Genomic DNA, 14,469 nt, shown 5'->3' with positions numbered 1-14,469 from the left:
TCATTCTTTTTTTCTTTTTTTTTTTTTTCATCCCCTGAGTGTATGGAACTTTATAGCTATCATCTATAGTGCCATGGCATTTTAGAGTGTGGTTATATCCAAAGTAAAAAGGGTGACTATTTTTGTAGATATTCTCCCCAAAAGAAGGAGCTCTATTTTGCTTTTCATCCCTCTAAGCAATAATAAAAATCTTCTACCTTTATTCAGAAGGGGAAAAAATGAAAGAAAAATGCAATACAAATAAATTACCTTCTTTTTTTTTTTTTTTCCTTTAATCAAAGATCACATTACTAATTATAGTAAGGAGGAGTTAAAAACCAAAACAAAGTGTCATAAAATCCTATTGCTACTATCCCATTTTTGTGTTAGTACCTAGTGTTACGTGTGCCTCAGAACACCACATGTAATGGTGTTCTGCATATATAATAAAATCACTGCAGGCAATTACAAAAGAAAAAATTAGGTACATTATTAAGTTAACAAGTTAATTCTCACTATACTTTTGCATTATATACAGCAAATCAAAATTGCTACCTTACAAAAAAGGAACTGAGTTAACATTTCACATTCAAATGATCCATTATTTAAAAAACGCAGCAGAGAATCTCTGCTCTCAAAGTGCAGCTGTATCTGCTAGGTTGTCATAGTTACAACCTGATCCAGTCTTTAGATAGAAGTGTTATCTAAATGGTATCTGTGAAATGCTATCCTCTTATGAGCAGACATAGAATCTACTATGAACACAAAGCGTAATTCAAAGCACAATTTATGTTATTCTAAATTAAGTGCATTATCTGCAAGTCTGCAAATAACTGATCAGCAAAACACGCTTAGGAAACCTTCAGCATTTGTGCAGTGTTGAACGAGGAGCTAACATTTGTAAAGCCAGTTCATGAGGCAACTTCAAATCCCTCCTGCAAATGCTATAGTATAGTACCTACGAACGTACAAGGGATAGCAGACGCAGTTTGTGTGTTGATATCACTGCCTATCATATTGACCAGTATTGTCTGACAGGTTGCTGGCATTCTTCTGTCTAGCTGTCAGTATCCATCTGTTGACTCATGTCTTCATATATATAGACATATAGGCACCCTTTGAAAAGGAGACCATTTTATTTTGTAGAACAGCTGATGTAACGGCTTCCTGGCTCCACACCCAAAGTGTTCATACATGACATGATGAGAAATTAAGTATAATAATTACTAGAAATTAAATGAAAAGCATTTATAGTTGGTATTTCCTCTCTCCTTATTATCAGCAACCATTGCATTATTTTTTTTTTAATTCATTTAATAATGCTTTACTAAATATAAAGATGGAATTGAGCTTAAATTTGACTTTTTATTTTTATTTTCTTAATGTGAAGGTTGTCTTTCTAGCCCAGTCCCCTCATCCCAAAAAACACAGATGACATTTAGAAACCGAAGTGACATAGTAGCCCTTTTCCCATTTTCAGTGGAAATCATGCCGTTTCCAAAATGCATAGTAGTCATTTCTGAAAATATTAAATTATGCAATCTTATGAGTTTAACCTTCTTTCTTTTATAAACTTTATTTGCTCCACAATTTAACAAAGGATTTGTGGCCAGCTTTAGAGCATGTGGGAGGACGCTGTGAAGCATAATGCATTTAGTTTCTCTCAAGCCTCTTATGTGTGGCTTCTTGCAGAACAAAATGGACTTTAAATTCTTTTTTCAGCACACCTGGCTTTATTGCCTTCTTATAATTTTTGTAACGAACCTGCGGTGTTTAAAGCGCTAGGGAAATGATTTCACTGTAATGTGGTACTGCTTGTCAGGAACACAGTTTCCTGGTGGAAACATCAAGCCCATGGAGTCTGGACGTTAACACTGATAGAAGCATTATCTAATCCCTGCTCTTGCAACACGAAATTATTCAGAGTGTACTCATCACTCAGCCATTTTTTATTTTTCCTGTATCAATACTGTAATCAGATTGCATCTCTAGAAGCTGTCACCTAAGTCTTTATTCGTTAATTTATAAACCTAGTTGCTAGTATGTCATCAAGTATTAACAATAATGATCATTCTTATCTGCTGTAAATCAAAAGAGAGTACTAGATGTATTGCATATTACCTACCAATACTACTTTCAGAAAAGAAAGAACACAGATACAGTATCAAAGAACCTATCTCTTGAGGGGAAAAAAAGGGGTGCATAAAGGTAGGGTTTGTAATTTATACATATATGTTCAGCATGTTCAGCCTCACTGCACAACCCTTTTGGGTCATTTGCGTGACTTAGCAAGAATGCCAGTGTGTGAATATATGATCTGCTAAGATTGGAATGAGATGTTCTTGTTCAAAATGATGTTTATTTAAAGTAAACCAGCAGATGTGGATCAAATACATTGATAACTGCTATGGATTTTATAGAATTTGCTCAGTGCTTATAGTCAAGTTGGAGATTCTTCTTAATGTTTAAGAAGCTGACATAATTCTCAGATTGATAAAGATGGTGGTTCTAAGGCATAAACTGAGAAAGTGACAGTCAAATCATCTGTTCTGTTTACAACAGCAGCAAAGCATGACACAAAGCTTGCAGAGAATGAGCAGTAATACAGCACAGGTCTGTAAAGGTGTCCTGCTTACCCTCAGGGAAGTTGGGCTCAAGAATATTTCAGAGTCTGGAATATTAAAAGGCTGAGTTAGGGTCTTTGGCTCCACACTGTGCTACCCCACTGAACAAGCAAGCAGAAAGGAGCCAATCACACAGGCTATCTGCTGCTAGCTGTATGCTTTTAAGAATACTTTGTTCACAGTATACCAAAAGCTGTGAAGAATGATGTCAGCAGCAAGCAGTAGGATCCCGTAGCAGCAAAATTGCTGAGGCTTCCTGAAAGACTGTGTTTGAGGTAGCACAAAAAATCTCCTGTCATTTCCAACAGTCTCATGTGGTGTGAACGGGTTTCTTGAAGGTCTGTAGTGTTTCCTTAAGAGCCTCCATTAAGAGGTGATATCTCTTTCAGCTTTGGGGATTAAAAAGCTACATTGCTCTGCTGTTCTCACATGCCTTTGGTGGAATAACACATAGGAAGCTCTGTGTATTTTGCTTTGTCTAGTTCTCCTAAAGTGTAAGCATTTCTTTGTAACTGCCCTTTGCTTTCATCTCATCACATTTCCTATGCAATCGTGCTAATGCACAGGGGTTCTATCCAGTAAAATAACAGTTGTCACTACTGAACGTTCTCCTTGCTCACCGTTCTATGCACTCCTTCACAACAGCAAAATTGCCATCACCAATCACCTTTCCGACTTTATACTTCTCAAGAATGGTGGATGACCCTGAGCACTTGCTTCCATTCACACCTGCAGAAAAGCAAGGTCAGTAACACAAAGTGAAGAGAGGTGTCAGCAGGGTGTAATATATTCCCCATAGGTAGATACAGAATTAAAACAGTCACAGATACAAAATGGAAGTGTAAGCTGTTTTCCTCTCTGCTTATTCCCTTATTTTTAATCTCAAACGTAAGAATGAACAGCATGAGACAGAGTTGTTTGACCTTTCTTGCATGTAAGTCAACTATTACCTTTAGGGTGGATGTACTGTAAAAGTGAGGAATGCAGTTAGAATGCTTTCTGAACTCAAAATACTTTTTCTGAAGTGTCTTCACTTTTTTTGAATATATGAAAGAAAGATTCATCAACAGTACATGTAAAAATCACAACGGCAAGTAAAAATGCATTTTTCTTTATATGATAAAAGGCAGCATCCAGTCCAATTGCTTCAAGTTTTTGTTTGTTGTTTGTTCATTTAGCCTAAACCAGGTTATGCCATTGTCATATCTAGCCTTGTTCAAAATCTTCATCGATTACCTGGATGAAGGGATACAATTCACCCACCCAGCAAGTTTGCTGATGATACAAATCCGGGAGCAGTGACTGACAAACCAGCAGGCTAACATCTAACATTGCTAAACCAATTTTTATTTACAGCAAAATTTTTGCAAGGGCGCTTACTAATTGTTGGTGACCTACCTTCAGGACTCTGGCAATGGAGTGATTCAGGTACACCATTCACATTGGACAATGATCCACCATGAGGAGGAATCTAAATTTGAATCATGAGGAGGAAATTAAAGCAAGTAAGATCTTCTTATTTATCATGATAAAGAAACTGCAAGGAGGAGTCAGGAAAAAATATAGAGAAAACAACAGAAAATTTACAAAAAAACCTCTAAATTAAACACCTCTACAGCATCAGTTTGCTTTTCCACTCTCATTTTATTTTTACTCTTGCTTTCTCACAGCTCATCTTTCTTAACATAAAACACTGTTTTTCACCAAACTTAAGACACAAGCTTGATATTCCTCTTTATAGAAGTAGTTGAACACGTTTTAGCAAAACTGCTAGCAGCAAAGAAAATTCTCTCCCACTGCACAAACATTCTCTCTTCATTCTATGGAATAAGATAGCTGCAATACACTCTGCATGCTGGGTAACATGTCTGTTCATGTCAACTAGAGATTCAAACCCAGATAGAGCCACCTCTCGACACCTATCCAGCGGTCTTCTTCTAACACATCTACTTCACAGCTGGCACTGCCAGAGGTTTCCCCAGCTGAGCTCTGTCAGTCTATGCCCTCTTCCGATTAGCACTGAAGCATGCTAAGAAGGTAATGTGGAAATGCTCTCATGACTCTACTAGTTTACATTTAAACAACATAATTTTGTCTTAGGGTGCCTAGAACCTCTATGATAGCCAGATTTGCTTGGCAGTTTAAGAGTTTGTACTTTAGGTTATTATGGATGTCAAGACTGAGGATCTCCACTAACAGTACAGGTTAGATGTCTTTGCAAAAACAATCATCTAACTGGTTTTGAAGGATGATGTGTGATGAAAACAGCTTTTGCTGCACTAACATCTTAATTGGTAACTTGATCTGAACCCTCGCAGTTCCACTCGAAGTTGTCCTGTCATAATGAGCAATCAACTTTTATTTAGAAATGGGGTGGTGTACAAACAAATGCAGTGAACAGTAAAAGGTACTGATCTGTTCTACGTGCTGCTGTTTTTTATAACTTCTCCCACTACAGTTAAATGTAGTTTAATAATTCAGTAAGTAGTATTAAGTATAAAATAAAATAAACATAAAATTATTATATCATCCCATTCTATGTAGTTTTTCTTGCTGTTCTGTGAATTTCCAATACCTTGTTTTCTTCGTGGGCTATTACAATAGTTCTCACTGCTCACCACATCAAGGATTAAAATGCTTCCCTGCCTTAAGCTCAGTGTCTGTTGAAATGGCTTTGCATGACACCAGGAATCCAAATGCAGCATTTTCCATTTAGCTGACATTGTCTGGTTACACTGCAGAATATTTTAAATCATTAACACTATTGTCAACGAAAAAACTGAACTGACAGATAGGGATATTGTCTAAAGGCTCATGAAATGCTAATGAATGCTTAAGTTTCTAGTGGCAGCTGAGCTGCCAGATCAGCTAAAGGTACGGTAGCTGTACAACTGTACAGCTGTACAAGTTAATTTTGCAGAGCCTCTGTTGTTTACTAGCATTTGGCATAGCAGTAGCATCAAACAGCAACCAGGCAGCTACTACTACTACTCATTGCTAATAACCTAAAATGAGACTGTGTTAATGTAACAGTTTTTCTGAGCTATTTGTTTAGCAAGGATTAGGAACAAGAACACTTAGTTTAAATGACACTGATGCAAAATCATGAGTCAGTCTCCTATCCCATCAGTCACATCTTCAGGTATGAAACAGGGGTAACGGAAGAGATCCCTGCAAAATATTAGACACGAGTCACACTAAAACATCAGTAATCCATTTGGGCTTTTGAATGAGTGAAAATACAAACGAATACCTAGCTCACATTTCCACCTTCCTTCATCCTTATAATCAGGTCAGAGCATGACTAGGCACATAACTTCTTACCACTGTATTTACAAGAAGGAAACAGATAGGAGCAGGAAAAAAGCTAAGACACAAAAAGCTAAGACAATAGGAAAAGGAAAAATTTTAATGTTGCTGTTCTAGCTGAGATGATTGATCAGAACCTGAAACAGCAACTTAACCTTATATCTGCCAATAATTATTTACCTCATGGCTCTAGAGATGAGGTCTAACCCACTTTAGCTGTATTTTGGGAGCTGGGTCTACTGGTCTTGGTTCCTCATTGGCAAAACCAGTCTAGTCTTTCCCTACTGTGTCAGAGTAGACATAAACTCTCCAGCTGTCTATGATGTACTAGATTATACAGAAAAGGTGGGAAAGCGATGTGAGTTAATAGCAAGTGACTCATGGCTAAGTAACAATTATTAATAAGATATTTTCTAATCATTAAGCTACCCAGAGATTTGTGGTATTTTGAGTATCTTGCACGATTGATATCCCTAGTTCAGTAGTCATGGCTGGATTTGCACAGAGAAGAGAAAAGGATGCACACTGATACACTACTGAATACAGATGGAATCTATGATCACCATGCAGATTAAACTTTGCAACAACTCCTCCTCCTGTATTCTAGTCTACACTGTAAGCACCTTCAGTACTGCTCTCCTTACACTGTGCACAGGACATAAATCCACCTTCTCTCTCATATGCAAGTCATAGAAAACTCAGACCCAAGGCAATATTATTACCTCATTGTATGACACCTGTTTCTACCATATAACAGCCAAATAATCAAAGTAGGATTTTCTTTTCTTTTTTCTTTTTTCTTTCAACATCTGAAGTATCCAGGAAAAAAAAAAAATCAATTGAAAATCACAAAAGCTTTTAAATCATCACAGAATTCAAGAGATGAAGTAAAATGAGTATGCAAGTATAAGGTGATGGGTAAGTAAGGAGGGACTGGCCAGGGTCCCTGAAGATCTGTTTCAGAGCCTGAGTCTATGATTTGGGAGATAAAAAAATAGCAACTTGTCAGTCTTCATTTCAGTTAATGCTACTCACCCAGTACATAAGATTTTTATATGTCTTTTGAGTCAAAATGCTACCACACCTCAGAAAAATTGTGTTTATATAAAAAGATGGAAAAAGTAAGAAGGTAATCTGAGATAAGTGTACATCTGGTGGGATTTTATTTTTCATCTAACAAGAGTCTCAGGAAGGATCCACAGATTGAATTTCACATTCTACTGAAGTAGAATGGTACCTTAATTGACTAACCTTTGCACTCAGGTTAGATAAACTGTCCATGATACAAATGTTTGTAGAAATGTTTTGGTGTTGTTTTTTTTTCCCCCCACATTCAATAAGTAACTTCTTGGTAGCCATATGGGACAGTGCCTTCTAGAGCATTTTTTTTTTCTGCAGTGTTACTGCTTCCCACCTAAAGGTGTCTTTGTGTCTGTTTCACTTGTCAGAAGACTTCTGTCACCGAATTGCCTGGTCTGGTGTACATGGCTGTACGTATAAATAAGTGCTTTATTACAATGCTCAATACTAACAAATCTCTAAGATAAAAACAGTATAAATACATTTTGTTGCACTGCTCTGGTAACACTGAAGAACGGTGCAAAGATTTACTGTTTCTCCTAAAGAGATTCTGAGTTTCACCATATTATGTAAAGCTTTCATAGAACCCAAGGCAGAGATAACATAGAGTTGAATACATTGGTTTTCTTCCCATCACCGAATAGCCAAGTCTTTTTATCTTCTCTATGAACAAGAAAGAAACTTAATTGTAGATTTACCAAAAGCAACACTTAAAGAACTCCTCTCAGAACTGCTGTTGCCTAGGCTGGATAATTCCTTGCATATATCCCTAATATTGCCATTGCTAACAGACAAACATGCATACAATACTTACGATTACTGCCTTGATGGAGATAGGTACTGATCTCTCAAATCACTTAAGCACATGTTTAACTTTAAGTAAATTAACTGTCCCATTGAAGTAAAAGGGACTAATCAATAGCTTAAAATTAAGCAAGTGCTTAACTTAATTGCTGGATTGGGTGTTAATGCCCTTTCTCTTCGATCATTTGCTCAGTAAGTCAAAAAAGTAACTTAAGACAAATTCAAACACTACTACTTAGCGTAATTGCAATTCTAAGAAATGCCTCAACTGCAAAGTATAATTTTATTAAGGAAAAAAAAAAAAAAAAAAAAAGGTAAGACTTCAGAGTACTTGATTCCAGTAAGAGACAACAAAACACACCCAAGTAAGGATATTACAACACGACTGTTCAAAATCTCATACATGCTATAGTCTCTGATGATTTTATGATACATGTCATGCTTAGTAACACATGTACCAGGTGAGCTAGGAGTCAAAGAACCCTTTATGACATTACATATCCAGGTCTATAAACACACAGTAAGAACCAAGTGCAAGTAACAAGTAACCATGTAGTTCATGCCCCTATCTGTTATCTGTTATACCTAAATCCTTACCTTGAAACAAACCTCTACAATAGGTTAAATGCAATAGGTTAAAGCTCAGATTGTGAGGTTAAAAACATAATGACAAAAGGAAAGTAGTACGCAACTTTGCTTGCTTCTTTAATGTGTGCTATTATTTATTCATGCAGTTACAGTCAAAAGGCAACATTGTGGTGTGTCTTTATTTTTCACTTACTAGACTAGAGGCATTTATTTAAGGTTGTAGGAGAATTGTATAGTGTTTATTATTCTGCAGCCATAGCATAAATTCTGATGACTTCAATATCATTTGAGAGTCCAGTAAAAATCTTCAAACACTTTTACAAAATCGGAATGTTGTAGAGCACATTGGCTTAATGTGTGCAGAGAACAATTAATAGCATATGGGTGCTCTATTTGGAGAGTCAAAAAGGAACAGAAGTAAAACCTTTCCCTTAGAAGATAAGCTGTTCATCAGAAGTGTTTTCCACAAGGAGATTCTGCACTTGTACTTATAAAGCAGTGCAAACAGAAGGAATCCTTGTGGACTGAGAAGGCTCCACTTTAAAGGAAAAGGCAGCTATAATACTGCATTTCCAAAGCCAAAAAATCCTCAGAAATATTCTTTATACCTTCGCTGTCTGCCACAGTATTTATTTATATCCTCATTTTCATTCAGCTGCAGTTCATGGTACCTTTAAATAAGCACAGAAAACCAGATTATTTGTCTGTGCAGTGATGCAGTTGTAGCAACAAGGAATTCTTCAATAATAGAGAGCACCAGTAATCTCAAAATACTGAAATTGGTCTGTGCTTTCCTGCTGTTTTTGTCATTGGATTTGCCAAGATCAATCTTAGAGTAATAGCAATGGGTTTCTTAAAATAATCTTGTTTTGCATTAAAAATGCTTCTCTGTTACTGTTTTTATGTTGATATTTGCCACTGAAACTGTCATTAATACTAGAACATAACCAGGAAATTGCACAGTGTTCTTGATCCTTTTGGAAATTATCCTGAGATTCACCCACTAATTTTTCCTATCTTTAGTCTCAGGAACACAGCTGGAGCAGATACATCTCAATAGGATAAAATAAGGGATACTCACTACTTCAGTGACACATCAGGTCTGAGATGATTCATTTATAGTTGCTATTTTTTTTTTTTTGTTATATAGGAATGACTTGACAGGAAGACTCATTAATATCTAGCATCAATTAAACTCCTAGATGAAAAGGTACAGCAGTCTACTTCATTAAAATTGACAGTGAAGGGAAAACAGGACACATCCACTTCACAGAGAAACGCTTGAAAAACTAACAGAATTCTCTCTTTCTTAATGGAGCTTTAATCTATTGAACACCGTATTGAGAGGAAAAAAAAAAAGCCTGATTATCCAGTTTCTAAACTTGTAATTTCAGTAACGAGCATTTGTTAAGTATTGCACTGAGCAGCTGAGAGCCTCATGTCCACTAATTTTGGCATTCTTTACCATAAATTTATACAAGAGCTGTCAAGACGAATTTAAGACCACGGTTACAGTTTTCAATATCTGAACTATTGCAGCTCTTGAAAGTGCTTTATAAACAAAGATCAATCTATGTTGCTTTGGACAAAAAGCAGCTATGGAATGGTACAGCTCATCAATATGAATTGTCTCAATGAGCCAAACACTAAAATATATTGAAATTTAACATGGAAATCAAAGTCTTTTCTCAAGTATTTGGAGAAAAGATTACTCTTCACAAAACAAAGACGTGGTAACAATTAGAATGTCAAAAAAACAGATCTAAATACTATTCAAATCACTTCTTTTGCCAGACCCTTAATTCAGACAACGTTCTGTTCTCCACAGAATTTTGCAGCCTCTTCACAACTGTTGTGCTCACCAAAGGGAGCTATTACTTGATCAGAATAATCAGACAGAAAACCATGTAGTCTGCTTCCACAAAAGCTGCAATTCATGATTCCATAAGAAAATTCTCCTTGAAAGGAGAGCTGCACAAATGCAGCAGTATGATTCTCTGCTGTGTGCTCCAGACCGTTCCTTTAATTTTACCAAGTAAAAGACTCCGAGCAGCCTCTAAGAACTATAGATGTTGCCATTCTTTTATACAAGAGGCAGAGAATTCTCTTGGTGCAACACAGAGAAAAGTCTGCCAGATTTCAGGCAGCTCTCAAAGGAATCCCTCTCATGCTTTCTGGCAGGAGATTGCATTAAGTAGTGAAATTCTGTGCCACAGGTGAAGGAAGGGTGCTTTAGATGAAATTTTGAGCAGTGCTGCAGGATGATAAACTATTTTGAAGAGGATACTACATTAATATATGCTAAGGGGATATAAATTACTCCGAGAATTTATGCCATCTACAAAACAGTGCAAAACCTGAAGGATTAATTGGCGTATTCAAACCACAGTCAACATCTTCAGATTTCCTTAAGCTCAGTTCACCACCCTGCAAAGATGGTGACAAGACACAAAGATTGCGAGATGAAATACAGAAGTCGTACATCAGCTCCCTCTTGCACTCTAACCTTGACTTTAACCTCATACTAGCAAGGCTGCTCCATAGAATTATAACCTTTTTTTTAAAAAAAAACTATTATTCAGTGTTACTGTAATACACCAATTAATAAGAGAATAGAGTATTTTTATGGATCTGATACTTACCTTGAGTCCACGAAAGCTGCCTGGGCTTGTTGGTGAAGAACTGGAGGACTTCGTAGATTTTGGAGTGGATAATTGACTGCTTGGTGTTCCATTAACTGACAAAAGTAATACAAGCAGACAAATGGAAGATGATTAAAAACAAGCAAACAAACTCACCTAACTAGCTCTAAAACGTAATATCTCTTTCTGACTAGATATCACTCAAATCTGTACATAAAGATCAAAACAGACTCATCATCAATTAGGAATAAATTATGTGATCACATGCCACAAAATTATTCACCCAAAACTCATGTGGCTATATATGGGCTTAAGAGAATACACAAATATCACATTGCTCTTTCAGAATTTTAAAAAGTCAACTCTGTACTTTGCAAGTGTGAGAGCTTTTATAATAGACATAATCTCTTTACATTCTATAATTTACTGTGATATAGCACAACAAAATATAGGTAGAGGAAGTTTTCATAAGCAGAAACACAAGGCTGTCTTTTTCTCCCTTTCGTATCAATACAGTACTTTTCAGGTATAACATTCTGCAGAACACAATTTTTGATGGTTTGTTGGTTGTGGGTTTTTTTGCTGTTTTTGAGTGTAATCTAAATACGTTTTTTTCAGCTTCAGCAGTCTACCTGTTAGTAGTCCAGGCTGACTGCACTGCAACTTCCAGAAATTCTTGTTCTTCATAACTGTATCTCTCATGTGTGATGTTAAGCTACAAATATTTAGCTATAGAATAAGTCTGTCTTGAAATTTTTTAAATTGATTCCCAAACCAGTTACAGGACTAAGAATTTATTTTTTTCTGCAAAAGATATTTAGTATTTCAACATAGTTTTGAGTTTGACTTTAACAAGGGTTGCACACAAGCAATAGATAAGTAACTTCAGCTTAAGTGCATTTTTAAAGAAGTAAAAGGAATTTAGAAGCATATGTCCCTCGTGCAGATCTGTAAATATGCTGCTTTTCATCACTTTGTTTTACATAAACTTCTTTGAACTGAGCATGTCAGCACCTTGTTGTTTTGAAAGGAATTTGCAAATATGAAGATGAGAAGGGCTAGTAAATGCTGTTAGAAGTAGTTCCCAGCTGTAAAGTACATGAACAAAAAAAGACCAACTATTACTACAGAAGAAAAACAATTTTGTTTCTTCACAAATTCTTTTTTATGAAAGTCATAGATAAGACAGTCTTTCCTGAACATAACCATTGATGCCTACACCATAAGTCATCTCCATCTCTAAGTCACTATCACCCTTTTAAGCAATGGCAGAACCGCTAAGCTGTACCTGAGAGTTTGGCTAGTTAACAATCTTCCCTCTTTTAAGGAAGAATGTCCCACCATACACTCACAGTATTCCAGCTCTGTGCTTGCTGGACAAGTGTGGTGGCACTCTGAGCCAGGGGTGTGATTAAATGACCTCCTGAGGTTCCTTCCAACTATTTTCCTTCTGTTGTTATACAATACGTAGCACACTCTGCCAAGGATCTGAAAGGGATGTCTGTAGATCACAGAATCACAGAATTGTAGGGGTGGGAAGGGACCTCTAGAGATTGAGTCCAACCCCCCTGCAGACAGCAGTACTTTTTTTTTTTCTTTTTTTTTTTTTTTTTTAACTTGGAAAACAGAAGCAATCTGTATTTATTTTTAGCACTTAGCTTGTTTGCTGAATTGATTTGCTGATTATTTCATGTATATGCAAAACTTGCAATCTTAAGTATTTTCTAAGTGTAAGTACTTTTGAGTTTTCTTTCTACACCGAAAAAGCAGCTTGAACATAAAGAAAAAAAAATCTACTCTGTTTTTCCTTAACTAGTACACGCTAAGTGACAATTTACTGTAGTGGAATGCTGAATACTGTAAAACCTGTGAATACCTTTAAAATTGTGAAGGTAAAAGTCAACACTTTTAATATGGTCCAAAGTCACAACTTCTTTGCTAAGGAAAACATAAATTACTTGAAAGAGATTTAGTGTTTCAGAGCAATACCAGCAAAATTTTCACTTGGAACTGAAGGTTGAAAGAGGTTTCTTGTCATTCCAGCCTTGGTTCTAAAACACCAAAAGAAAAAAAGAAGAGCAAGAGGCTGCAAATAGAAAGGTGTGGTACACGTTTCTGCACCTGTCTTGTCAGCGCCTCTCTTGTTTTTTTCCACTACCTGAACATTTCTATTCTGCTTCTCAGAATGCTTTTCTGCTTGTAGTAAGATTAATTTAACATTAACAATGGTTGCAGATGTCCAGCAAACAACTATAAAGCATCATTTAGATTATCTCAGTCAAAGACCTACTTTTCACAAGAATAATGGATGCATTATGGGTCTGGCTCAGTAAATGCAAAATGTGCATTTCAATCTTAAAAATACTCACAGATGCAGAGGAAAGTGGAAATGGAGAGGAAGGAGACACACTAGTGATATACAGCCATAACAGTAATGGCTCACCTGGGGATTTTGCTGAAGAATGAGCACTGGAGTAGTGGCCACCCTTCTTAACTGTACTCATATATTTGACACAAAGGAAAAAGACATTAAGGAGAAAAGTTATTAAACAGCTCTGAACATGCATGAAAGAAAGAAGGGGAAAAAAAAAGATAACATTACATGAGAAAAAAAGACAAGTAAATAGAAGGATAAACAGCAGACACTTTGGATAAATTTTCAGATTAAGCTAACCAATGGAAGTGTCCAAGGAGAAATAAATTAGGAAATGGCAGTGCTGATTTCTAAATACTTTGCCTAAAATTCACTATTGATAATGAATATATTCTATATATGTCCTGTGCAATCTGACTGCAGTTAACAGGACTGTATGAAATACAGGCCATTCCTGAAACTCACCATTTGAGGCTTTCCAGTTAAATGTATCAACTTTGCAAACAGAAGATAAATATTCCACTTCTAAAGATCTCACAGACATAAAATGACTTTATCCAGCATCTATTAAGCAATAAATATTGATATGGATGTGAGAATTTGGAACATATTGTAGTTTTGAATACAGGCACAGGAGCTTACACACATATAATTACAACTGAAACAGAGCACTGTATATTCACATATTCAGTGGTTTGATTTCAGGACTACTTCTTCAGGTCTGAGAGAAAGAAATCAATTGAGTTTTATTTTATTTAAAAATTAAATGCAAAACTAGAATAGGAAAAACAAGATTCTCCTTTCTATTTATTTGTATAAAAGACTCAGTGTTTGGAACAGATGGGATTCAGTCACGCTTCCGTCAAATACACATGAACCTTACTTTGAAATTATACAGAGTACAAGAAAAAAAAATCTCTGTTAATGAGTAATTATATTCCAGAATAGCTCCGAAACTTGCTTCAAATAACAAAATCCTGTATTTTGACATTATTTGGTTTACATAGGAAAAAGCTTCTGAATTCAAAACATTTAAGGCTATAGTCTATGAGCATCAATTCAACCACAT

General features: G+C 36.0%; 1 protein-coding gene across 2 annotated transcripts in view; it reads right to left on the bottom strand.

Moving 5' to 3' along the window:
- DCLK2 (doublecortin like kinase 2) overlaps window positions 1-14,469 on the bottom strand; it is a gene marked incomplete at both ends in the record, with an annotated part of 76,979 nt that overhangs the window by 19,425 nt on the left and 43,085 nt on the right. The window contains 4 exons of one of the 2 annotated variants that reach the window (XM_079535099.1): window positions 3,224-3,332; window positions 4,002-4,074; window positions 11,027-11,121; window positions 13,470-13,520. In XM_079535099.1, coding sequence (XP_079391225.1) covers window positions 3,224-3,332; window positions 4,002-4,074; window positions 11,027-11,121; window positions 13,470-13,520 — 328 coding nt within the window. The remainder of the gene's footprint in view (window positions 1-3,223; window positions 3,333-4,001; window positions 4,075-11,026; window positions 11,122-13,469; window positions 13,521-14,469) is intronic. The other variant, XM_079535100.1, reaches the window with a different exon arrangement.

Source organism: Tetrao urogallus (genome assembly GCF_951394365.1).
Source record: "Tetrao urogallus genome assembly, chromosome: 4".
Taxonomy (NCBI): domain Eukaryota; kingdom Metazoa; phylum Chordata; class Aves; order Galliformes; family Phasianidae; genus Tetrao; species Tetrao urogallus.
This window is presented reverse-complemented; position numbering and strand designations above follow the sequence as displayed.